This window comes from Megalobrama amblycephala, linkage group LG2 (genome assembly GCF_018812025.1).
Source record: "Megalobrama amblycephala isolate DHTTF-2021 linkage group LG2, ASM1881202v1, whole genome shotgun sequence".
Lineage (NCBI taxonomy): Eukaryota > Metazoa > Chordata > Actinopteri > Cypriniformes > Xenocyprididae > Megalobrama > Megalobrama amblycephala.
This window is the reverse complement of record NC_063045.1, coordinates 27,493,760-27,521,347: the sequence shown is the minus strand read 5'-3', so window position 1 is coordinate 27,521,347 and position 27,588 is coordinate 27,493,760. Positions and strand designations below refer to the sequence as shown.

General features: G+C 34.7%; 1 protein-coding gene across 1 annotated transcript in view; it reads right to left on the bottom strand.

Annotated features, from left to right (window-relative positions):
• The window catches only part of lcor (ligand dependent nuclear receptor corepressor), a 46,850-nt gene extending 19,546 nt beyond the window's left edge, over positions 1 to 27,304 (bottom strand). The window contains exons 1-2 of the mRNA XM_048169052.1: positions 27,110 to 27,304; positions 5,134 to 5,199 (exon numbers count right to left, since the gene is read on the bottom strand). Coding sequence (XP_048025009.1) covers positions 5,134 to 5,199; positions 27,110 to 27,206 — 163 coding nt within the window. The 5' untranslated portion in view covers positions 27,207 to 27,304. The remainder of the gene's footprint in view (positions 1 to 5,133; positions 5,200 to 27,109) is intronic.
• Between the last annotated feature and the right edge of the window lie 284 nt (positions 27,305 to 27,588).

The following is a 27,588-nucleotide window of genomic DNA, read 5'->3' as shown; positions in this document are numbered from 1 at the left end:
AAGTATTAAAAAAAAGAAGAAAAAAAAAAGAAAGAAGCCTTCTTTTTGAGAAAATCTCAGAAGTTCTGAAATACTTCCACCATTTTTTTCCATGCAACTGACACTAAAGGTATGAGGTCAGAAGTCCGAAGATATTTAGTGTGAAGAGTTAGCATAATTCAATTACTGCTCTTAATGAAATGTGCAACACAAATGAACTTTACTTTTCTAATTTCAGTTCAGTGTGTTGAGTTTGTTGATATTTATATTTTTGATATCTTGATATTTTTGTTATACATATTCTCAGTAAATTAACTAAATATTGATGTATTTGCTCTAAAATGGTAAAGTTTTTTTTAAAGAGAAACAATCATTCTGACCAAGCAAAACAATGTAAAATAAATAATAATTGTTATATGAGTAGTACTTAAAGGTTCTCTAAGCGATCCTGAGCGGAGTAACTTCCTGTTGACGTTCGAAGTGCTGTCAAACAAAACAGAGGCTAGCTAGACCCTCCCTTCTCCTCCTCCACCCCTCCCATCCGTGCTTCCTGAAACAGTCATGAACGCACATTTAAAATCATTCTTGTCGGTTATTGGCTGGAGCATGTTTATTATGTTTTGTGGTCCAGGCTGCACCAGTTTGTTTTTGTTGTCGTTTTTGGAGCTTGTGGCGACTACAGAGACCACGTTTTTTTACAGTGTGTTCAGGGGACAGGCAGCTAGTGGATAGTGAGGAGATAGATGGCCTAAAAACGCGTGACATTGCTTAGAGGACCTTTAACTACAAATATTTTTACTAGTACTGTCAATTGATTTAAAAATATTAATTAAATTAAATCACATTGAAGACTGTGCTGCAAACAATGGCCCATTTATTTCTAAAGGTTCGAAAGAGGGGTGAAAAATGGGGGGGGGGGGATAAAACTTGACCCCTTTAAAAAAAATTTTCTTTGTTATGATCCTTGGCAGATTACATTTTTAACGCTATATCTGATTGTAGCCGCTGGCTAACAATCACATGACAAGGTCATTCTGCTTATTTTTAGGAGTTGTCGTCTCTTGACCGACTGACTGCAAAATAACCCAAGAGGAGACAATCTTTCTATTCAAGACTACTCCATGTATGTGACAGGTAAATTAAACAAATGAAGTGTTACAAGTATATATATTTGATAGTGAAGAAGAACAGAGAAATGTCCTTAAAATTATCAAACACAAAATATATTTATCAATGGATATTTATTTATATGAACTGTTCTTGCAAAAATAAGTATTTCTCTTAATAAATAATTGTCAACATATGTCAAAACGTGGAGAAAATGGTCAAATGTTGCCATACAAAATTCTATTCATTGTGTGAAGTTTTAATTTGCACTTCAAGTGCTGCAAAAAAGAACGGTCACACTTTAGAATAGGGTCCAATTCTCACTATTAACTATGAATTACAACTTTTGCATCAATAACCTCCTAATCACTGCTTATTAATAGTTAGTAAGGTTGTTGTTAAGTTTATATATTGGGTAGGGATAGGGTAGGATTAGGGATGTAGAATATGGTCATGAGTTTACATAAAGTTGCAGTACAAAAGATTTGTCCATTGAACAGTGGAGGCATAAAACTACCAAAATGTTCCTTCCTGAGTAATTTGCAATTATGTGAGTTGGGCTTTGGCTTAGCCTTTCAGCGTGAATGAATATGATGGTTTGAGGCCTACTCGTGTATCTGTGGTTACAAGCGCTCATTTTATCAGAGCGAATGTCACTAATGACGTCAAAACCCCAATAACTTAAAGGGTTAGTTCACCCAAAAATGAAAATTATGTCATTAATGACTCACCCTCATGTCGTTCCAAACCCGTAAGACCTCCGTTCATCTTCGGAACACAGTTTAAGATATTTTAGATTTAGTCCGAGAGCTTTCTGTCCCTCCATTGAAAATGTATGTACGGTATACTGTCCATGTCCAGAAAGGTAATAAAAACATCATCAAAGTAGTCCATGTGACATCAGTGGGTTAGTTAGAAGTTTTTGAAGCATTGAAAATACATTTTGGTCCAAAAATAACAAAAACTACGACTTTATTCAGCATTGTCTTCTCTTCCGGAATCCTTTCCATTGATTTGATTCCATTGAATCCTTTCATCTGTCGGCGTTGGTAATGCACTTTTACGTCGCCGTGGTTGTTTTTGGCGATTAGGACATCCGCGACATGCACACACTTATGCACCATTTTAAAAAATATAGAAATACCAAAATACAAACAATGTAGAATAGCTTGAATGCAGCGTGCATCTCCCTCAGACTGTAAACGAAGCTCGAGCGCACCAGATAACACGTCAGCAGTGTCTTACATCAACAGCATCACTGCAGAGTTATGAACCACACTCCGGAGCAGAAGGGGGCGGTAATGCATCAATAAGCTGGATGCCAACTGCCGTAAAACAGGAAAGAAGAAGAAGTAGAAGAAGAAGAAGCGGAGTTGTGAACGCAGATTGACAACAGACCCAGAAGAGAATACAATGCTGAATAAAGTCGTAGTTTTTGTTATTTTTGGACCAAAATGTATTTTCAGTGCTTCAAAATGTCGCGGATGTCCTAATCACCAAAAACAACCATGGCGACGTAAAAGTGCATTACCAACGCCGACAGATGAAAGGATTCAATGGAATCAGTTCAATGGAATCAATTCAATGGAAAGGATTCCGGAAGAGAATACAATGCTGAATAATGTCATAGTTTTTGGTATTTTTGGACCAAAATGTATTTTCTATGCTTCAACAAATTCAAACTGACCCTCTGATGTCACATGGACTACTTTGATGATGTTTTTATTACCTTTCTGGACATGGACAGTATACCGTACATACATTTTCAATGGATGGACAGAAAGCTCTCGGACTAAATCCAAAATATCTTAAACTGTGTTCCGAAGATGAACGGAGGTCTTACGGGTTTGGAACGACATGAGGGTGAGTCATTAATGACATAATTTTCATTTTTGGGTGAACTAACCCTTTAAGAACTCCTCACATCTCTCTCTCTCACTTTTCGCTGCTCCCATCAGGGGTCAGCACAATGTACAGTTGATCATCTGTACATTTATTTGGCAAAATTTTATTCAAGACGCCCTCCATAACTTCACTAAATCTCAGAGTATGTATTATGTTTAAAGTGTTTAAGTTTAAAGACTGAAATTACACTTTTATCATTTCTGGAATAAGTATATTCCAGAATCTGTTGTATAGGCTACATAGCCTACATAAACTGCTCATAAGTTTGGGATGGGTAAGATTTTTAATGTTTTTAAAAGAATTTCTTCTGCTCACCAAGGCTGCATTTATTTAATTAAAAATACAGTAAAAACATTAATATTGTGAAATATTATTACAATTTAAAATAACCATTTTCTATTTGAATATTCAGTTTATGTAGGCTATGTAGCCTATACAACAATACAATAGCATGTTATTAAGATAGATATTTAAATTATTATTATTATTATGATCATAATTAGATATCTTTGCAACAAACACAGAAGAGAATAGCATTATTTCTGGCATCTGTAGCCCAAATATCATTCTTTTTCTTTGTATAATAATAACATATACAGCTACATTTGAAAGAAGAGAGAAAACTCTTTACATGTGCTCGCGCTCATAACCGCTGAACATCTGGGGGTGGTCCAATAATTTGGAGCGGTTAAGGCCTGGGGTATACTTCATTTCCCACGTTCCCTTCCGTCTCGCGCGCAGTTGAGCGCGCAAAGTCTTTCTGAGATAGTCCTTTGCCCCCTGAGTGCGCGAGCCATTCAAAAATAGCCTACTCCTTTGCCCCCTGAGCGTGGAGGCCTTTATAATAATAATAATAATTATAATAATTCCTTAGATTTATATAGCGCTTTTCTGGACACTCAAAGCACTTTACATATTGAAGGGGGAATCTCCTCAACCACCACCAATGTGCAGCATCCACCTGGATGATGCGACGGCAGCCATATTGCGCCAGAACGCCCACCACATACCACCACACAGACCTTTCAAAGTTACTGTTCAGAGAGTCAAATGCAGGTAAACAAGCAAGGACAATAGCGAAAAATGGCAGATGGAGCAATAATAACTGACATGATCCATGATATCATGATATTTTTAGTGATATTTGTAAATTGTCTTTCTAAATGTTTCATTAGCATGTTGCTAATGTACTGTTAAATGCTTAAAGTTACCACTGATTCTTACTGTATTCACGGAGACCAGAGCCATGTCATTATTTTCACTATTAAACACTTGCAGTCTAATTCATAAACACAACTTCATTCTTTATAAATCTCTCCAACAGTGTGTAATGTTAGCTTTAGCCCCGTTAGCCGCAGCATATGCTATCAAACTCATTCAGAATCAAATGTAAACATCCAAATAAATACTATACTTACATGATCTGATATGCTGCATGACGAACACTTTGTAAAGATCCATTTTGAGGGTTATATTAGCTGTGTGAACTTTGTTTATGTATCTTGTAGGTTTATGTATTATAGAGTTGCGAGCTTGGGGGCGGGGAGCGCGAGCATTTAAAGGGGACATGCACAGAATCGGCGCATTTTTAATTATGCCCCAAAATAGGCAGATAAAAAAAAAACTCTATGGGGTATTTTGAGCTGAAACTTCACAGACACATTCAGGGGACACCTTAGACTTATATTACATCTTGTGAAAAAGGGTTCATGGGCACCTTTAATGTTTTCATAGATTGACAATTTACAGGTTGAAAATTATTGGAAATTATCCACAATAAAAAAATAAACTTTTAAAACTGATATTAACCTCATGCTCCTCATGACACTGTTGTTTCTTTGGTAACCTATAGTAGAACAGCCAATAATTGCTGAAAAAAATTGAGGCAAAATTATTTGTTGTGGCCAAATGTTTTTTTTAAATATACTTTTAAATATGTAATAATTCATATATTTTCATGGATTTTCATAATTTATGATATAAGGTCAGGGACATGGCTAAAATCTGAACAAGACAGATTAAAAAAAAATATATATATAATCTTCTTTATTTAGATTGTAGAAATTTCCAACATAGAATTTTAAACTAAACAGTAATCAACATTGTAATCTTCACCACTATCATATAAACTGTAACACTGACCTTGAAAGAGGGTAAGATCTTTTACGAGTCCTGGTCCAAACAGCCCCTCCAAAATGCTTTCAAACCCTGTGAAGACAAAGGTACATTCTTATTAGCTATATGTAAGGTCTACAAGTACAAATCACATGTCCACCCACGTCCACCCCCACACATGCACAAACTGCTTTCAAGTTTATGAACTAAAATCAATGCTTTGCCAATGTAATACTGCCACTCAATTTAATTAACTGCACATTCTGGATCAACGGCATAGTCGCTTGATTACGCCCTGATGAATCCGCTAAAATAGGAAACAAAAGAGTATATTATTCTGTGTAAATGTTTTACAATAGTGATTTTGTACAAGCCCTGGAAATCTTAGAAAGGAACAAGATGTGATGCAGACATCTGAATGTCTGCACATGTATGGCTGTAGTTTTGCTCTGCTACCAGCTAATAGGGTTGTCACAATACCATAAAAATGTCTTACGATACTATACCAGCTGAAGTATCACGATACCAAGTAGTATCGCGATACCATGCAGTATACAAAATGAACCAAACTTTCATAAATACATGAAAACAGACCAGATTTTTCTCTGAATACTTCATTAATAAGAATGAATAACAGGCTTTTATTACCAATCAAATGAATCATTGTAAACAAAATTAATCTTAGCACTGCACAGAAGCTGTATGAACTGACATTACGATGTAGCATTTATGCATTTACACTTCAATTACAATTGCATAAATAATGTTATGATATTAATGTTTCAAATATAAAAATCTGAATATAGAAATAAAAATGTTGGCGGGAAAAAAAATGATAGAATAGACCTACTTTTAGATGGTAAAAAATGATAGAATAGGCCTACTTTTAGATGGGAGACTAAAGTCGCCAGTAGGTGGCAGCAAGTGTTAATGATTAAGTCAATGAATCATTCAACCGATTCGTTCAAAACGGCTGATTCATTCAGGAACGAAGCAAATGACTGTCTTAATGAATGGATTAGTGAGTCAGTGACTCACCCAATTTGTTCAAAAACAGATTCATTTAGAAACGAAACAAAAACAGCGCTCTTGCTCGTGTCACAAACTATCAGGAGCATTTTTGCCAGCCTATCTTGGAATATCTAACCCTGACTGGAGAACAGTATGTATATTAAAACATATAATACATTTATAATTATAAAATCACGATTGATATGATAAGAACCGAGTGCAAACCCGCTATAGTTTATTGATGAATGGAATTGCATTTGTCTGAATCGCGTCTGAAAGATGTTTCTAGAAACAAACTATTTAATCTTTTCCAGAAGTGGTCAAATGAGCAACGGAAAAACTGTGAGAATTCATTCTTATATAAAGATTTTATGACGTTAATTAAGTGAATTTCAGACCCTCCAGATAAAATGCACTGCGAACAACAACGTGCAAGTGCAACTTTATCTCATTGCAAAATTAACTGAAGCATCAGGAAACAATAAGGCGCTAATTCTACAGAGCATTTACTACACAGGGCACAGCAGACAGTCAACGGCAGTCTCTTGTAATGTTTTTGCAGGCACGCATGTTCAATTGAAGTGTACCTGCCGCACATACAACATTCCTTACGGTACTGACGATACTACCGTTTAAAAAATACAATGGCATCGCCAGTATTTTGAAGCTTTAGTATCGCGATACTACCGTAGTACCGGTACACCGTGCAACCCTACCAGCTAATGCACAACACACTCTTGAATCCTAATTAAAGAACTGCCACCAAAAATATCAATACTAAAAAAAGACAAAACAAACAAATGTAAAGTTTTACAATAGCAGCCATCACAATAAAAATAATTAACATTAGCAAAATAACATTTCTGTGCATTCTCTAGTTTAAACCAAACCATACACTTAAACATCAAAGTATCTTAGTGGTATTTTCTTGAGATAAGGCAAATCCATACAGTTTGTTCAATGACATCCTTAGCTATGCAGTCACAATAATTAAGCAGAACATGATCACAAGTTTTTGTCCTTCAGGAGACTGCTGTCTTTCTGACAGAAACAGAAACAGCCATGCTTAGTTAGTGTGATTCACTATTCATCAGCTGTTCCCACTGCAGTTTGCTTAGAAAGCATGCATTCCAAATTGTTGCTGGCTACAAAGGAGGCTTTGAAAACAAAAATGAGCACTTCAAAGACTTCTAACATTCTAGTCCATTAAATGCACCACATTAATGCTAAAACTGCAGCGGTTTTTGAGCTCTAGTGGATAATTGCATTGGTACACAATGATCGAGCACTGTATATAGAATGCAAAGATATTTGTGATAAAGTTCATTTTATAAGATTTGTTTTGTAATTACATTTCACAAACATTTCCACATTTTTACCATACTCTTCCCAAAATCAATTAAAAACTCTTGACTTTAATTTATAACTGATACTGAGTTATATTGTATTAAATGCTTGTGAAAGCCAGTGTAATTGTTCACATGATGTGTAGTTAAAGATAAACATTATATTGTAATCAAGAGAATTTTATAAAAATTTATGAATTAACTGTGTTGTGAAATAATGAGCAATGCAAGATGAGCCAATTTCCTGGAAGGAACACAACTAAGTGGGGGGGTATTAAGTATTTTGTTTTATCATAAGTCTTGGTATAATACTTCATACAAAAAGGACTAATGCAAAAAGGCCTGTTGGAGGACAACTGTGTGGGATATCGACACAGAGCGACTCATTCAACCCAACAAAACTAACATTCATTCACTTCACAGCCCTAAATCGCCAAGAACAAATAAAGAATGCATTCCACACATACATACACAAAATTGAACAACAGTAAAACCAGGGTGGGGAAATGTCCCATGGAGGGGTGCGTGAACGTACAGAAACAAACCAATCAATTTGACACCAGGGAGGGTCACGTCAGCAGCTTTTTGTTTGAACTTCCTGGTGACCATTAATAGTCTATATATAGTGTAGTGGAAGTATGAATAATTTACTTTCACTGGGCAACAAGCACCCATGTATCTAACCAGTAGATAAGATCGATATATCGTACAGAGTCTGAGTACTGCAGATGCTTGAAGGACACTATTTCCAAGATGTACATCTTATGCAAGCATCCCACACAAGCAAACTGTTCAATATTAAATTTAATTAAATCTAACATAACAAACTGCATATTTTAATCTATATTAAGGACAGATTCTATAGAGGGCTTAGTTACTGTAAAAACATAATCATGCTTTTACCTATAATGCTGAAATTGGTATAAACACAATTAGCATGGGGTGCTTTGATTATGTTTCTAAATCCATTAACTACATTAGGTTTTTTTAAATTTCTTTTTTTTTTCTTTTTCTTTTTTTTTTTTACTTTATTGTCTGTTCAGATTTCCTAAACATAAATTCACCTTTGACACTGGCATAGAAAAATACATCTTAACAGACAATACTATACATCAACATATTATATAGTAAAACACGGAACACACACACAAAAAAGAATTTATATATATATATATATATATATATATATATATATATATATATATATATATATATATATATATATATATATATATATATATATATATATATATACACACACCTAGTCACCTACCCATAAAAAATACAACATAATACCTACATAATAAGAATTTGGTTTAAAACAGTCACTGCCAATGGAACAAATTATCTTTTATATAGGTTCTTTTTAGCCTGAGCCCCGAAGAGAGGGCCTCAAAGCAGAAATGGAGTGGATGAGTTCGGGCTGAGTATACTGCGATCATCTTTTTTTCCATAAAGTGTAAAAACAGCTCTTGCATTGAACTCCGTTTCTGGCTGGTGATCATATTTGCTTCATTAATTACTCATGTTAATTTATTTTTCTGTCTCATTGTTAAATTACCATACCACGATACAATGTTATATGTTAAAATACTTTCAATCGTCAATCTATAAACAATGATTAGGACTCTCCTTGTGTTGTATATGGTCCACATTTTTCTGGAATGAGAGTTTATCATCAATGATTGTACGTAAATATTTAAAATTTTAAACTTGCTTGACCTTTACACCTTTTATAGTAATTTGCACATATGAAATTAAATACCAGCTGTACCTGTCCTATTTTGGTTTCCGCAACATAGTTCCTTTGTCTTCTCAATGTTCAATTGCAGATGACTGTTATCAAACCACTGAACACGACTTTCAATATATACGCAAAATAGGTTAAACCATTCATGTCCATTTGGCAAGAACAAAGTCAAAGTCAGCGTATTTGATCAGGATGAGATCATCCCTATTACATTGAAGTTCATTAATGTAGACAAAGAAAATCAGAGGTGATAATACACATCCCTGTGGTAACTCTGAATTCAAGACTATACAATCAGATGAGATTCCATTAACACAAACTCATTGCCTATTCTCAATCCATAAAATCAACCAACTTCTTACACCTAAATTTTGCAAACTTTCTTTTAAAATGTGCAGTTGTACAGTATTACAGGCTGATGTAAAATCCATGAAAAGAATTCTGACATGAGCATTTGTTTTATCTAGGTGGTGCTGGGCCTTATGTAATAAGGTCAGAGAGCCTTTAATTTGTGCTATCAGTTTTTTTTACATAATATATGCACCATGCACTTGCACAGAATAGATGTTAGTGCAATTGGGAAATCTAATTAAAATTCCTATAAAAATATATCCCCTTAAAAAAGTTTAGGGGATCGAGAAATGCCACAAAGCAGATGTGACAATGTCTCTGAGCAAAGTTTGAGATTTAGCATTAGCATGTCAATTTGGAGATTTTCACACATTAAACCAAGTACTGAACCCTGAGTTACACCACTTGACATTTGGCCCCTTTGAAACAAACTTGTATATTAACTGCTTCTGAATGAATATTGCAATAATTTGTTAATATTTTGGCTTAAAGTCCCTGTAAAGTCATTTTAAAGTATGTGTTCTGAGTTTGTCACACCGCAGAAAAATGTGTTATTAACCACCCAGCCAAATTTGAATGATTAAAAAAATCTGCAAGTAAATGAAATAAGTCATCAAAATCTCAAAAAAATAGGCAACGCTCTCTGCTCTCAAACGCTGGGGGCGTGTCCGCTGTCGGCGCTGAAACCACACCCACTCGCGAGAGCTGCCATCTCATCAACTGACTTGTCTAATGAGTCAAACATACTGATGCATATAAACAAAAGAATCACGTTAGAGGGTTACAAATTTTAGTAGAGTTACTGTGGACTACCTACTAATTATAACATAAGCAAACTCAGCAACTTGCACTCACTGGTGGGCACGAACTGCCGACTGTTGTCGAGTCGACAAATGACGGCGCCACGAGATGGGAGGCTGAAGGCCGGGAAGGGAGAGACTCTGTCCGGCCCCATATATCATCGGTTATCGGTGGGACGGTAGGAAAGCCGAGGCGGGGCCGAGGTCTGTTCAGACACATTCACCAAAAACAGTGGATTATCTGTGAATCCCAGCTGTCTGATGAAAGTTTGTAAAAATATCCGGTGTAGAACGATCACTTTAGAATCCTTCATATCATCATTTTAGGAAATTTAAATAAGGAGACCGAGCATGTTGTATATTATAACAACCATGTAATATGCATTTGCGTGACGAAGGCATTACTAGCTAAATGTCCAAAGGGCTATATAACTGTAATGACACTCGAGATTGAGCGAGTGAACCGCTGTAGAGTTAGAGGAGGTGCCACGCTCGGTGCGTCATCGACAGTTATATAGTGTTAGGGGAGGGGCTATGCTCGGGGGACTATGTGCGTCATCAGACCCCCGTTTTAGCTCGGCCCAAAAAATCCTGAGCAGAGACTTGGTGAAAAACTGTTTAACGCTCTAACTTCACAATTAAGCATTACACAATTCACAGTCTTTGTAATGTGTTTCAGCAATACATTTGTAACAATTATAAAGTGTTTAGAAAGAATTCTCAGAATTGACTTTACAGGGACTTTAATAGATTTTAGTAGGCTGTAAGAGAATTTACTATACAGGGTATAGTTTTTTTTAACATTTTTTGTTTGATTTTATATAATCAAATTGATCGCTAATTCAGGGTTAAAATATAGACTTTCCTAAAGGCTTGAGCTTTTGTCAATATTTTCCGGACTTCTTCTGTAACATTTTAAGGAACTAAGCACCACCCAAGAGATCAATATCATCTTACATTAAGACTGGGGGAAAAAAAGATCTTTCTCTCCGGGGAGGACAATGCCTTCATTAAATCATTAAAATCAGCATATTGGAGACGGTGCACACTTGCCTCCCCGTGGTTTATCTTAACCCTAAATTAAGCCAACTCCCTACCCCCAATCCTTAACATCCTTCATACACAGAAGGTAGAAAGGGGGTTGGGGTTGTTCTTTCAGGGGAAATCTGTGTCAACTACAACCATCTCTATCTGGTAGAGCCATTCCCGGATGGTTCACAAAAAAGTCAGCATGACAGCCAGGCCAGAACCAAACAAATCAAATCACTGTGTAGAAGCTAAATTAATTTTCAAGAACAAATTGATAAATTGACTAACACACACCTACATAAAGACACACATTAATCTTGGTTAAATCTTATGGATAGTCACTGCAGAAACATCTCTGATGGTAAGAGTAGATTCCGACATTTGGAAGAGGATGTCGCCCTTTATCCGGCCCCAAGCAGTTCCAAAGACACACACAAAGGACAACAATCCAAAATATGATCCTAACCCTACCCCACCCCCATTCTTCAGTCCACTGTTGTGTTTAAAGAGTAGTTTCTCCACATTTCAACTGCATTTATCCAATTTCACTCCAAGCATATTCAAATTGGGGAGGGGCGGAGGAAAATGGGTCATTTCTCTTTGTTTGGTTAAGGAGTTAACCCACAAAAAAGCTGCAGTGTTTGAGAAAGCAATCCCAAACTGTGAAGAACCTGCCATTGTGACCCTGACGGCTATTCTATAAATTTAGAAGAAAAAAAAAAGCAGCAACATTTTCCTGATAATTGTCTGACAGGAAGCTGTCGGCTGAAATTCAATGTGGCGGCATGCAGGAATCATGCTGCGCAGTTCAACGATCCTGTTGGGGCCAATGATTTATTCAGTGCGCCATGTGCCAAAAGCAGAACGTCTAATTAATTATCCAATTATTTAATTATCCAACTGAAAGCCACTGAAATGATTAGGAATTCAATTGTAAAACTCAGGCTTGACATCTTTTATTATTCCTTTGACATAATTTTTTTTTTTTTTTTTATGTGCTCCAGTATTCACACACCAAGAAATGTAGCTAAAATACTATAGAGCTAATCTAAACTAATTTTGATAGGTCTCACTATCTTTAATATACCTTTTCAATACATTATACAAAACACATCTAAACAGTGTGAGGTTCAAAGCATGCTGGGAACACGAACAATTAGAAATATGAAAAGATGTATCAAGGTATGATAACATCCACTCCAATCTGTCCCAGAAAATATAAAAGTTGAAAAATATAAAATAAAATACAAGCCTGAGACATCAATACAAGTACTACACAAGTTTCATCAGTTCAACAAAGCTCAAAGAACTTTGAGGCACTATTAATGCCTATAATACAAATACACTACAATGTGTATTTAGTGTTGGTGGTTTGTTCAAGCCCAAGAAAATGTAGGTAGGCAAACTCTGCGCTGAGAATAAATTCAGTAAATTAGTATATAGTAGGGCTGCACGATTATGACAAAAATCATAATTGTCGATTATTCCCTTGAAATTGTAATTGCGATTATTAATTACGATTATCACAATTTACATTGAATGATATTTTGAATAGCTTTATACCATTGTTTGAAGCAATAATCATGTTTTGCTTGGTCTGCTCAAAATCAGGCTGGATAATCTCTTTAGCGTAAGGTTGAGAGGTCCATCTATCACTCTTTTCCATGTTTGTAGAGTTAGTTTGTGGAGTAAATATATAGGCTGTGGTTTTGTCACAGTACTGGAATATCTAACTTCGATAGGATACCTTGAAAAGTACTGATATTCGATACCATTTTCGATATCATGGGGGGAAAAAAACAATATATACTGTCATATAGATATTTTTAACATTATTATTATTTTTTATTTATTATCAGTCTAGACAATCAAAAATTTCTTCTGAAGAGATCATTTTATATGATAAAGCTTTTAAGCTTTTCTCATATATAAACGTTGATCAGTTACCATTACAAGAATTATCTCACAAATATTTGCTAATTCAATGTATTTGTTTTACAATGAAAAAGCTTGATTTCAAATGGTAAACTGAATTTAAAAAAGACAAGTAAACAGTAATAAAAAAGAACAAATGAACAAATTACTAACTATAGCATAAATAAATACAATAGAATAAAGATAGAAATTAAATAGACTGCTCTATTTTCTTTAGCCTAGTAATCACTCAGGTAACAAAGTAGGCAAATCAAATAACATTGGATAAACTTAATTGTAAAAATTAAATACAGATTAATCAATTAAAGTTACAGAAGTTAATCAGTCAAGAGCAGTAAATGATTTTCTCTTTGTCTTTTGATTAACATTAACAACATAGAGAGCGGCACGTTTATTCGGCTACTGTCCTTTTAAGACCTGACGAACGCACAGACACATCCTTCCTGAATTGTTTTACATTCATACTCACCAAGATGGGCATTGTGATATTGTTTCTGAGTGTATTTGACCATTAATAAACCGCGAAAAGGAGGTTATTTTGGCACTTGTATGTCAAAAGCGGCTTTATTATGTTTCTGCACTTCGTGTGAATGAGAGGAGGCGCGTGCGTCTCAACTCGCTGTCAGAGAGGAGAGCAAGCACGCGCAGCTGGTATCGGTGTAGCGATACTGCAGAAAGGAGTATTGGTATCGTTTCAGATATTTCAGTATTGATACATATCGAAATATCAATATTTTTGACAACACTAGGTTGTGTACACGGCTTTTTAAAAATGGCGGGTCCTGGTGTTTCCCATCTGCGTACACCTACGTCACTGGTAGCTCCTTTTATGCTGGGTTAGACCTTTTACACTCTGAAGTCGTGATTCCCTCTCACAACTTAACATGCTCAAAACACGCAGAATATTTTTCCTTGTTGCGCCTTTGAACGATTACGAAATCATGGCACCCGTAATCGCGATTAGAAATTCGATTAAAGGGTTAGTTCACCCAAAAATGAAAATTCTGTCAATTATTATTAAATTATTATTAAATTCTGTCTCGTCGCTTTATAATATTAATATTGAACCACTGTACTCACATGAACTGATTTAAATATGTTTTTAGTACATTAATGGATCTTGAGAGAGGACATGTCATTGCTCCCTATGAAGGCCTCACGGAGCCATTGGATTTCAACTAAAATATCTTAATTTGTGTTCCGAAGATTAATGAAGGTCTTACGGGTGTGGAAGGGCATGAGTGTAAGTAATAAATGACAGAATTTTCATTTTTGGGTGAACTAACCCTTTAATTGTGCAGCCCTAGTATCCATGATGTGAATATAATGAAAATTAGGGCTAGGAAAAAAAATATATATATATAATTTTCACTATTTTAATCGATACAAAACCAAAGTATCAGATTTCAAATTATGTCCATTTATTATGAAATTAAAAAAAAAAAAAAAAATGTTTTGCCGCTGTTTAATGTGGCGTGACAGATTGCTGTCGCCTCAGTTCAAGAGAAGCGGCAGCCAAGTTACACGTGAACTGATCATCTCCTCCGTTTTAATACCAGTTTTAATAGTTACAGTGTGAAACAAACATAAATGAACATCTGAAGGTATGTTAAAAGATACAGTACAACTTACCGAAATCCGTATCTCGTGTAATCGCTCAATCGGTGTTTCAACCGCGGAAAGAAGCCAATAGATATGCCACGTAACGTTACATTTACCTCTGAAAAACCATATTCAGTGACTATAAACTCGTTAGTCATCTAGAAAAATGAACTTTGGAGAGGAGCATTTTGCTAAATGTGTGTACCATATTTATTATAAGTATTAATGTTCTTCAATACTTAATGCTTGTTTGAATATTTGACAGCCAGCAATTAAATGTTTATATTTCAATAAACGAATTGGAGTAAAAATATAATTATGTAATTGTAAAGTTGGTATTATAACTTTATTATAAAAACTTAATTGAGTGTTGTTTAAGTGTTTGTAGCCTTCACAAATCAATTCATTTAAGCTTCAATATTAAAATATAGTACCAACTAGTTTACAGCATTAGTTGAGATTTTTTTTCCCTTGAGAAAATTTGCCAAGTACTGTACCTGATATATATCCAAAATAATCAATATCAAACTGAATTGAATTGAATCAGAATCGAATCAAATGCTTGTGAATCTAAATCGAATCGAATCATGAAATTTGTCAATACCCAGCCCTAATGAAAATATATTATAACATTTATATTCATTGTTTTATATTATTTTTTTTTTTTTTTCAGAAAGTTAATATATAAATATAAAAAAGTTTCAATTTAAAAGTAATCAATTTGACATCCATTTTCACATTCTTTACTAAAAGAATTTTAATTCACAAATCATTATCCTAGATGCAGTGACACTTCGCCTCATAAAAAAGCAGATCTCATTGTTTTCAAAAGCTTATATGTTTTATTCAGTGTTTAAGACACTCTTATTGTTAGTGAAGTAGAACAGATGTTGAGGTAATGAAGATTACCGTTGGCTGCTTATACTGCAGCTGGATAGATTCACCCTTGAGAAAGTAGATTTCTGCTCATCTCAATCACCTGCAATGTATGGTTAACAAATACAAACCAATGCTGAATGAATAGCGCAGATATCGCATGTGACTGCTGTTGGTGACTATGTGATATCAATAGACTGAAGTTCTCTATTCTTTGCTATATAGGTTTCATACGCTTCAATTCACACATTCTGCCAGATTCAATTCACTTCACTTCCAAATAAACTGTAAACACTGACACAAAAGCGTTCCCCACAGCTGACCTTGTCAAATGCTTTGAACATTTCCAAAAAAAAAAAAAAGAAAAGAAAAAAAAAAAAAAACATGTAGTAGAAGAACTAAAGTAAAGAAAGTTAATTTAACCTAGTTTTCTTTGGATCAAAACATACACATTAATGAAAGAACACTGAAACTGGACTTTTTTTTTTTTTTTATGTACAAATAGCATTTTTTTTCTAAATGTTTGGCATTTATATCATGTATTTACCACATGAGAGTGGAAAGACGACAGAAAATGAGGAAGAGACATTTCGATTTCAAAACGTTGAAAGCTGGATTTGAACCTCCAGTGTCCGCGTGGGCATCATAGCCCAGCGGAATTAACCACTTTGCCATGGCTTTAGGTAATAGCTTAATGTTTCATTTTGTTCAGGAACTATAACTCCTAAAAACCTGTTTTCTTTCATTGCAGAAGCTTAAATAAAAGAGTGCCACATCACCTGTGAGATTAATGATATAAATAAGCGTACGTACGCTATTGCCATTTTGCCTTCACAATTTAATGCCCTCTATCCCCGTATTTCATACACAGACATCAAACTAATTAATTTGAAGGACTGCTGAAAAAGCTAATTATGAGGTCGCAAGGTGCACATATTTTATTATTAAAGAAAGAACAGAAAAAAGGAAGTTTATAGAGGCAGACTGGTTTTTCTCAGATGTGTGCTTCCTAACCTCAGGGCGTAAAAGAAGGTTTTTACACGTTGCTTAGTGACGCTGGGTGAGATCGCTATACACTTAATTAGCCTTTCCTCCATCCCTTTGTCTCCTGCTGCCTGTCAGTCATTTTTTGGACTATATATAACATGTTTGGATTGCAATTGAAAAGTTGTTTTAAAAAAACTCTGCTTGTCTGGCTTTTGATTTCAAAAGGACAAACGTAGTATAAAGGGTGAGGGGGGATCCAATCAAGAAAACGACCCCCCATCATCCATTTCATAAGGGTCTTTGTTTGCAGATGAATGACTAATTATGATCCTCAAATTATGTGGCATAGCATCTGATGAAGTTAGGATAGTATTTATAACATGCTGGCCATAACAGCAAGTTCTTAGAGAATGCTGTAGGAACATCTACTGCATATATAGGCATTAGATGAAGCGCAGTAGGATAAAGGGGAAGGTACAATTATTACTAAATTGGTTGCATACTGTATCTGTGTATGAAGATTAAAGAATGACTGATTAGTTTTATATATCAATACTCAGAGATCAGGGTGGCAGATGGTAGATATAATACTAATTATATATATACACAGTATAATACAATTAAATGATAGCAAATTGGATCTATTGGAACTAAGTGAGATTGACTAGTTCATTTAGACTTTTACTTAACTACAAATATATTTGTGATGTTTTAATTGGTACTTTAATTAGCATTTTGAGATTTAGCAACAAGGATTCAGTGGCCCAAAAGATGCAGTGGCTTAAACGACTGAAGGGAGACATGAAGATCGTCAGCGCTGCCTTGGAAGACGCCTTCGACCATGCCAAATGGAGAAAGCTCTGCAAAAAAGCGGACCCTGCAGAGGAACGGGATTAACGCTGGGACGAAGAAGAACTAGAACATGTCTGATCACGGTTAAGTGAACCTGCAACTGCACTAGTTATTCAGGGCTTTTGACTGATTAGTCAACTAGTCATTCAGAAACCCCCACTGAGTTGATTTTGAAATTTCACACATCCCATTCCTAATTTTAAGATCAGCAAAATTAATAGTCCACCCAAAAATTTTTGAAAACAGAAAATGTGTACCATTCATCAGAATTGATGCATTGGCACAGTTATCAGGGAAGAATCTCAAAATGGTCAAATAACATTCAATAATAATAATAATAATGATGATAATAATAATGATAATTGACTATCCAAAAATATCATGTTCATTGCCGTACCCTATACTTCAGTAAATAAAAACTTTAGCATTTTCCTTTCTGTCACTTTTGTTAACACTAACAAAAATATGCAAATTAATGCAACATTTTTAAGTATCAAAGCAACAGCCAAATTTAGACAACAAATATCATTTGATACTCTTGAGACTAGAATCTAAATAAAGTAAAAAGGCATTAAATAAATATTATTAAATTATTTAATTCTTGTTCAACGTCTAAATAATAAGTCTTTTGTCTAACCCAGTAAAAAACACTATTAAGATCAAAAAGATAAAGACTATGAATGTCTTTAATCTTTAAAGAGAGGATAAAAGCAGACTTTGCCATCTTCCAGATAATTTAGTCCTATTACCAGAAACATAAAAACCGAGAACATTCCTGCAACAAGGTACAAGCTAGTGCACAAAATGCTGAAAAAAAACAAAAAAAACAACAACAAGAAAACACACTCAAGTGCTTCCTGCATCAGTTATTTCATTTTCCCTTGTTCAGTTCCAGCAAGAACATTGCAAGTGCAGAAGTGTTATTTGGAGAGGAGGTTAAACAATGTCATTTGGGCCCCTCTTGACCTAGATTGTGTTTGAATTAGAGTGCGGGAAAACTCTAAACCTGCAGCTTGCGATGAGGGAACAGCCAATCAAATTTAACCCATCAGGACATCGGCCTTCTATGACAGGACCTTTTAGGTCACCAAGCCCCAATTGCAGGGAATGTACATCACGTACATGCACCAGTTGTCATAAAAACGAACTATTGGCTACGAAAGGCAATTTTAAGCTTTTGATGGTGGTGATTAGTGTCAAAAGCAATGTTTACTTGGCCATTAAGCACCAAATGTGCAGCATTAGATGTGGATTTAAGTCTGCTGTAAAGCAGGTTATTTTTAGGGTTAAGTGTTCACCAAAAAACCTAATGTGATAAAGGCCGTTATTTCTTGAAAAAAAATTACTTAGATCAATATACTTCATGATTGCAAGGCCTTCTGTGTTAGTGGCTTATGACAAATGGTTTATTTTCAGGACTGGCACATGTCACTGATGTACTGATCTCCATGTAAACCCACAGATCATCTGTAGCACATTTAAAAATATATATTTCTTTGAGATAATTACTTTAAAAAAAAAAAAAAAAAAAACTATAGTACTTTTATAGCCCAGATACAATCTGAGAATGAAAGCACTTACAAAAAAGGCATGGCCTTCATCGTGTATTACAGTGCCACTATTATGCACCTGAAACTTGGATCAATAACATCCTTCTATCTGTCTGTTCATTTAATAGGGTCGGGGGATATAACAAAACATGTATCTATTTTGCAGCTTTTTTATATATTATATTTTATAGATAGACCATTATTTCAACCATGCAATCAATGTTGCCAAGTATGTTGAACTCAGTGCATAAAATACATCATTAAAAACAGTTTTCCACAGTTTTTCCAGAAATTAACTGAAAGAGCCATATTTAACCATTTCCATTAATATGTGCCAAATATAGTAAAAAAAAAAAGGAATATTAGAATCACCATAATAAATCTAATCCCTCTAAAGGTGTAGTTCACTACCAAAAAAAGAATTGATTAAACGTTCTTTCTTCAGTGAAACATAAAAAAAAAAAAAATTCAGCAGAATGTCCAAGCTGCTCTTCTCCATATAATGAAAGTGAATAGTGAAAATTTTCACCAGTAAAAGAGCAGCTGGACATTCTGTTAAATAACTACTTCTGAGTTCCACGAAATGGGTGAGGGAACGATGATAACATTTTCTTTTTTGGGTGAACTATACCTTTCAAAAAGACATCAGAGAACATGTATCCAATGTATACCAGCGTGATAATTCAACAACACATGAGTGAAAGGAAACCGTCATCTCTCCAGTCAACATACAATGCAGATGATGTGATACTCCATTCAAAAACAATCTTTCCCACAAAGCAATCTTTCTTGAATCCTTCAGGTCCCTCCCTGGACAAATCAAAAACATTACATCCTAGACCAGTTAAGTCAGTGCAGCATTCAGCAAATTATTGAGGATAGTAAGAGATTATCACCAAGGAATGTTTTTTAAATAATATTTTATAATGCATTACTCAAATATTAAACAGTGCTAAGATTTACCAAGAAACTGTCAAACTACCATGAAAATATCCTAAGTCAACCAAACAGCAATATATAGCCTATCCAGGTCTACTGTTTTGTTTTTCTCATTTCTGAGTAGAAGTTTAAACACAAAACAACAGCGCCTGCTCAAACAAATAAGCAAATAACATCAATTCATGCTTCCTATATCTGCTCAAATATAATTCTAGGCTATATGGTTTTTAATGAGATTTAATCTAGTTTTGGAATAGGTTAAAAAAACAAAAAGTAATAACTTGGCTGAAGAGATAACAATTGTTATGCGTTCCACTAAATGACTTTCAGTCAGAGCTGTCTGGAAAAATCCTAAAGCTTATGAGAACATTCAAATTACCAGAAACAAATAGCTTTATAATAATAATAATAATAATAATAATTCAGCATTTTACAAATAATAGTAAATACTTAAATTTTACTTTTGTAATTGGTGGCAGCTACTGAACAATGAAGTCTTACAGTGGGACTCATAATTATTTCTCATTTAATAGCACAAAGATCCTAAAGACTATAGTCATTAGATCACTAGAGTATAAAATCATCTCTATTCGGGAAGGGGCCATGTAATTGATATGAGATTTCAGCAGGCTGAAGGCCTGTTCTTATCATATGATTTTCACATGATTCTTGCTCTTTGAGAAACAAAAGATATCCTTAACATGGATGTAGGACTAATGTTGGAGAAAATCAATGAAACCAACATATAGCTCAGGGATGGGCAAAACTACATACTTGTAAACTCTACTAAAAGGTTGGTTGTGTGAAAAAATTATTAATTGTATGTTTTGGATTCACCAGATCATTTGTTCAGATTTGCTTTAAAAGAGATCAACTTTTCTGAGAGGATTTTACTGTGCAAAACATTCTAACATTCTGATAGCATGCAAATTAAAGCACTGGCACTAAAACACACACACAAAAAAACACTAATCGACAAGTACATTGTTTGACTGGTCAACCATCGCAACCCATCCCTAATACAGCTAATCATAACCCAAAAAGATTACATACATAAGATACATTAACAATAACTGTAAAACTCAATATGACGGCAATGACTGCACAAGAAACATTAACAGTGGCTTTTACTTCATCATAGAGACTTTTGTTCACATTAGATTTAATATATTTGCAGGGTAACATCTATATATTACTGAAACTGCATTCAACATTTTAATAAAATGTTTTCTGGCCACAAAATCTGAAAAAAAAAAAATGTACTCAAATAACATTGATGCATGTGAAATATCCATCAAATAATTGCAATAAGAAAACCTATTATGGAAAACTTCAACATGTCTTTGTGTGCAACATTTCACAAGTATGTTTCAGTATGATTAAAACTACTTTGCTAAAAGTTAAGTTTTAGTATTTAGGAATTGTACCACCATAAACATTAAAACCTGAAAACTAGGCTGAATGGTTTTAATTTATTTGCCACCATTACACACAACAAAATCTGCATCAGCATTCTAACAGTTCTCTGAAAATACCTGCAGCATTAGGCAACAAAAATAATATAAAAATTCCTTCAAACCCCCACCCTAATCTAAACTCATTCCGAACATGGCATGTGTTCAGGGGGTTTATTAGATAACAACCACAAAGTGTCACATGAGAAGTAGACAAAAAAAGAAAAATAAGTAAACCATATAGCAGATTTTGACATGTTTGGATTTACAGGAATTTGTTTAGCTAAAGGCTAAAATGAACTTCAACACAGAAAGAGGAAGAGTAAAAATGTAGCTTATCTTGTCTTTACGGTTACTGGATATCAAAAAGAAACACTCCCAAAGTTCTTGCGCAAGAGCCTGTTAAAGAATGTTTCAATTTATCAAATCAAAGGTCTCGCTTACCTAGAATCTTTTGGGAATTTAGGGGCAAAACCTGAGAGAATAAATGTGTTCAAAATTAAATATAACGTGAAAGATTTATTTTACAATTATTATTCATTGTCATCTAACATCCAAAACTACCAACTTGTCTACTCAATTAAAAAAATTCACTATGTACATGGCCAAAAAAAAAAAAAAAAACTGAACTGAACAGGATTAGCATGAAATGAGTCAGAAAAGTCAGAATTGGGATAAAGTACGGATTTAATCTAGATGCCCTTGACAGAATGAGAATCCCTGGGGTTTTAAAGTTAAGAATAATGGAGACAGACTTCCCAGATGTCAAAATACTTAGGCACAGAAGCCTGACATATTTAAGATCTGAACTGTTGAGAAAAATCCAACGGAAAAACAAAAAGTATTATCTCTAGGAGTATAGTGCTACTACTTTTAAAAGTAGTTTACATGGCTTAGTGAAACCCTGACAGCTTCAAAGCTTCAATATATATGTGATGGAGACCGAAGCTGTAAACTCTAGATAATACAGACTGCATGCTGAAATCATGAAGAATCGATATTTAAGAATCAATAATTACAGTTACTACCATGATTATAAACGAATAACATTTTGGATTCTCCAAAGGTGCAAACAAAACTTTCTTTTGGTCATTTATACATTTTTTATTTGGTTTAATTAAAATGAAATACAACCTAACAGTTGTTGTACATTTCATTGAATTGTTCGATATTTTAAATAAAATACTAAATGCAACTGACACTGTAATTAACGTAGGCTTTATCGCGAATAAATGCAACAGCATTTATTTATTTATCTATTAAAAGTGTAATAAAATAATCCATGCAGTATTTTCCCTACACATGCAGCTTCTCAACATCTCCACAGAGAAAATGATCCATACATAATTCAGATGACAATTTTTTTATTTTTTTTTTATCAATTTAAAATGCTGTTGATTTTCAGAGGTGGTCAAAACGAATGCAACTTGAATCAATGCACCTTCTTGCAGCCTACATACCAATTAAATCTGCTGGAAACTGTCGTCAAATAGCTCCAGACGCTTCTTTAACAACCTCTTCAGTTGGGGGTGGATGTTCAAGAGCTGCTAGAAACGTTTTACGGTCAAGTTAGAAAAATAAAGGTAAAGTCGCTCAAATGTCACTCAATATGTGCCAAAAAGATTCTCAAAGCACCAAAACTCAAACCAAAATGTATGATTATTAACCAATAATATAGCCTAATTGAGAAGAACTACAGGAACTTGTAAGCACTAAATATCTAGTATGGACTAGACCAAACTGGAGACTAAGGCATCGATAAAATGCAGTAAATGTCAAAGGAATGTCCAAAAAAGCTCTATATTTGAGAGAAAGGTTGCAAGAAACATAATTGGCCATAAGGTTGTTGCTGATCTTTGATGAAAAGAGAGGAAAAGCGGATGCATAGGGAAGCTTTCGAAGAGAGAGGGGGAGGTAGATGATGACTAGAGATAAAAATAAAAAGTGACATTTTTCCTGATGGTAATGGTTCTCACAGCAAGCAGCTTTGACCTTCAGTTTTGTTTGAATTTGTGACGCTCTCGTGCATGACACCAAATGTGTGGTGACAAATTCACACAGAAAGAGTCTGAAAAGCCAGGAAAGCCAAGGTTAGGTTTGGCACTGGAGTGTCGGGTCCATGTATGTATAAGCCGTTTGTAGGGGGTAAAAATAACCAGCAGACTGATATATAATTGGTTGATTAAAACAGAGGCACCTCACCACAATTATTTATTTAACCAAATGAAACATTACAGACTCCAAATCTTATTCAGGGGTTTCATTCAGCGTCCTTTTCACTAATCTTGAGCCAACAATAAACTGAAATGATTTCATTGAAATATTCTGTTACTTTAAGTGAATGAAAATAAATGACAAGGCTATTCGAGTCTGAAATGAAAATTGAAATGCTTATCATAAAATGAATGTTAATAAAGTCAGTTATGAGTTAATGAGTTTGATTATAAATTCAGTGTTGGTACTTTTTGTCATTTATTATTATGAATTATTATTAAATATTTATTTATTATTATCAAGAGAATTTTTTAATCAGGCAAGTAACAATTTTAGGCAATCAGTCCTTCAAGGATTCTAACAGCTTGAGAACCAATGCTGTAACCATGATGCGAGGCTATCGAAAAGTTACCAACAAACAGGTAGCTATTAGAGCTCGATTCAAACACCCATGTGATCTTATTCATAATTGACAATGATTTGTCTGTATCTATTAAACCTTCGACAAAATCACAGTGGAACACTCAAACCTGTGTCAGCGCTGCTGCTGAGAGAGAGCAGTTGTCATGTATACTAAGAAACAGTTTCACAAACAGTCTTTTCAACCACACAGTATTGTTATTTCTGTGTTACAAATATTCATATTATCACAGAATTACTGGGATAAAAGTTTATAGATCAGATATAAACACAGATGTCTATGAAAGTGATCATTACTTTAAACCTATTTTTTAAATTATTCAATCAGATTCATTAAACATTTTAAATAGACTGCAGCAAATTAACATTTTGTCAGAACCTCCAGTAAATTACATGTTATTTTGTTTAGTTGTCTTTTTAGAATTGTGATCTCTATTTTAAACAAAAACAAATTGTGATTTTCAATTTATCCAGAATCATGCAGCTCTACTAGCTGTATAGCTATATAATTGCTATATAATAAGCCATGTTACATTACAGAGGGTGATTTAGTAAACAGAAAACAAAAAAGAGATTTATGACAAATACAATACCACTGACAGCAAAACTTCACTATCAAACTAACTGCTTGCAGAGGTTTTTAAACATTTCAACTTCTAGCAATGCTGGCATATGGGAGAGTATGTTAACAACAACAGAGTTTAGATTTTGGAACTTTGACCCTGGAAAAAAGTTTGAGGAAATGATTTATGATGCTCCCTAAAGCATTATCAGCAGAGCTCAAGAGTAAATTCTTGTCATGAAGGTGTGAATGAACTTTTACATACTTCTAGATTTCAGAAATAAGGTTGGGAGATTAATGCCTTTGGTTTCTTTTACGCCTAAAGCTAAGATCTCATTAACTCACTGCAAATTTTCAGTAAACTAAGCCCAAATTATTTAGCCTATATTTCCTCAAAATGTACTTAGAATTAATCTCTTGGAGAGAATATAGGCACAGCACAAGATACAAGAAGCAGCAAATCTTAAACACAGCAATTATATTTAACAGAGTTATTTTTCCATTACATTTCCAGTCATTTGAGACTACTAGAAAGATTTTAAAATCATTTTATAGAGACTGTACTCTCAAAGAAATATTCTTATCCAATATAATATTTTACAGCTGAATATAACAGAAAAACAAACATATTCACTATAGAAATTCCCATGATTTGTAAGGTAATAATTAACTTAATATTTTCCATGACTTTTGCAGGCCTGAAAAATCGTGGGAACCTTCCTTAACAGCTCACTGTCAAATATCTTTCATATTTCAGAACAGAAGAGCAATGAATCCAACCAACATCACCTCTGTGGTTTGACACTTCCTGAAACAGATTAGGAGTTTTTTTTCTCCGTTTTTTTTTTTCTCATTGCATGAGAGGATAACCAAGCAGGTTTCACTGACACATGCCATCTTTAATAATAAAACACATCCTAGTCGTTTTAAACACAGAAGTGTATCATATTTGATATGACGTGGCTGGAGCATGTTGAACAAACGGAAGAGCAAAGTTCACAATAAAAGCTTTACCATTAATACAGATCCACATGCTCATATTTAAAATGTTTTTGCGGCATGTGTAATATCTTAAGCAACGTTAATGCAGTATCAAACAGAGGGTGCGATTCTCTATCGTTGAAATATTTACACTGTTTTGGTTGATAGAAAGAGTGACCAACATTTACTCAAAAGCTGCAGTTAACAGATGCCAAAAGCCAGGGGTTTTCTGTCAGACATTAAAAGGGAGATTAACACAAATCTAGGGTTGAAAACTGGGAAACCTCGAGGTTAAGACTCAATAATCTCCCAATAACATCAGATACTGTGATTTAAAGGGATTAAACATAGCTAATGAAACATTAGATTTAACGGGGGAGGGGCGGGAAGACCAACAATTTTCCGTCATATTTTCGGAAATGAGAAACAAATATGAGTAAATAACAAATGGAAATGGTTTCGTGGGTTCCTAAAACCAAATAATGTTGTTATTTGCACGACATTCTGGCTACACTGGCACGTCTCGTTCACGAACTGCCCTATTGCTTAAAAAAAAAAAAAAAAAAACACATCAAAACAGACTCAAATATCAGCGCATATATATTCCGCAAAAAATCTCCAGATTAAGATCAAGACGTTATATTAAAATGCTCAGTATAGCAAGAATCTGGCCTTGACAAGGCCGCGATAACAACTAAGCAATATGCGCAGTGTCATTTTCTTTGTCAACCCCCCACCTTCCCCTAAAATACAAAATTATTTTCTGACATTTCCCCATTGCAGCAATGCGCGCTCCCCCAGCGCCGATGATTTGAGGGAAGGGAGGTAACGCGCGCAGCAGCATGACAGTGGGGCGGGGACGCGCACAGCCCTCCCCCAACCCCAAATAATACAGTAGCCTACAATAAAACAGGGAGCGCGCACACGGGCAAAAGGAACGCATTTGATTGGTCAATGCACAATTCCCTCTGTACACGTAACACGCCCTGCTTACAATAAATAAACATCGCCCAAATTTTCTTTAAAAAATAATAACAAAGGAAATACGTTGGGCCATAACACGAACCATTACACAGACAAATAAAATAACACAAATGTGCACTTCACACATATTATTTCTCAAATAACGGCCGCATAAAACTAAACTCATTCTGCGATTTTTTGATAAGGTCCAGCGGGTGGTGAGCGGCTATAAGAAAAAATCGTTGCGAGACAAAAAAAAAGCCGCTTCGCTCGCCGCTGTAGGCAATGGATTTTCACTAGTCCCCTACAGCAAATATACACATTCAGTGAACACAGGAAGCTGTGCTAAACAATTCTGCATGTTAGGTTATACGAGCTTACCTACACAGTGAATGAGTTTATGCCGCCACGAGTCAAGTTCCTGCCGAAAGCCGCGCCTCTCGATCGTACATTGCTGCCTTCTGCACAGACTCGCCATTTTCTATCGGCCCCTCCCGCGGGCGCGCACCTTCTACTGGGAGCTTCCCAGCGTCGACGTCATCAGAACACTTCTCCCTCTCATTTGCTCTCTCTCTCTTTGTGGGAAGGGCTGGAAGGGGTCTTCACTGCTGCAGCACTCTTCTGACAGGTCCCTCCCTTATCCAAATCTTATTTAGCCTGATACCAAAGCGTTACATTTTGCTATAGCGTATTTCGCTGAGAAGAATTCAAAGAAGACGCCTTAACTGGTTTAAGCACGTGATAGTCTGTTATTATCATATTAATAATATTGTTAATTATGATCATTGTCATTTATATTGTATATTTCAAATGAAGATAACTTATATATAAAACAATAAAAATATATTGTAGTTATTTTA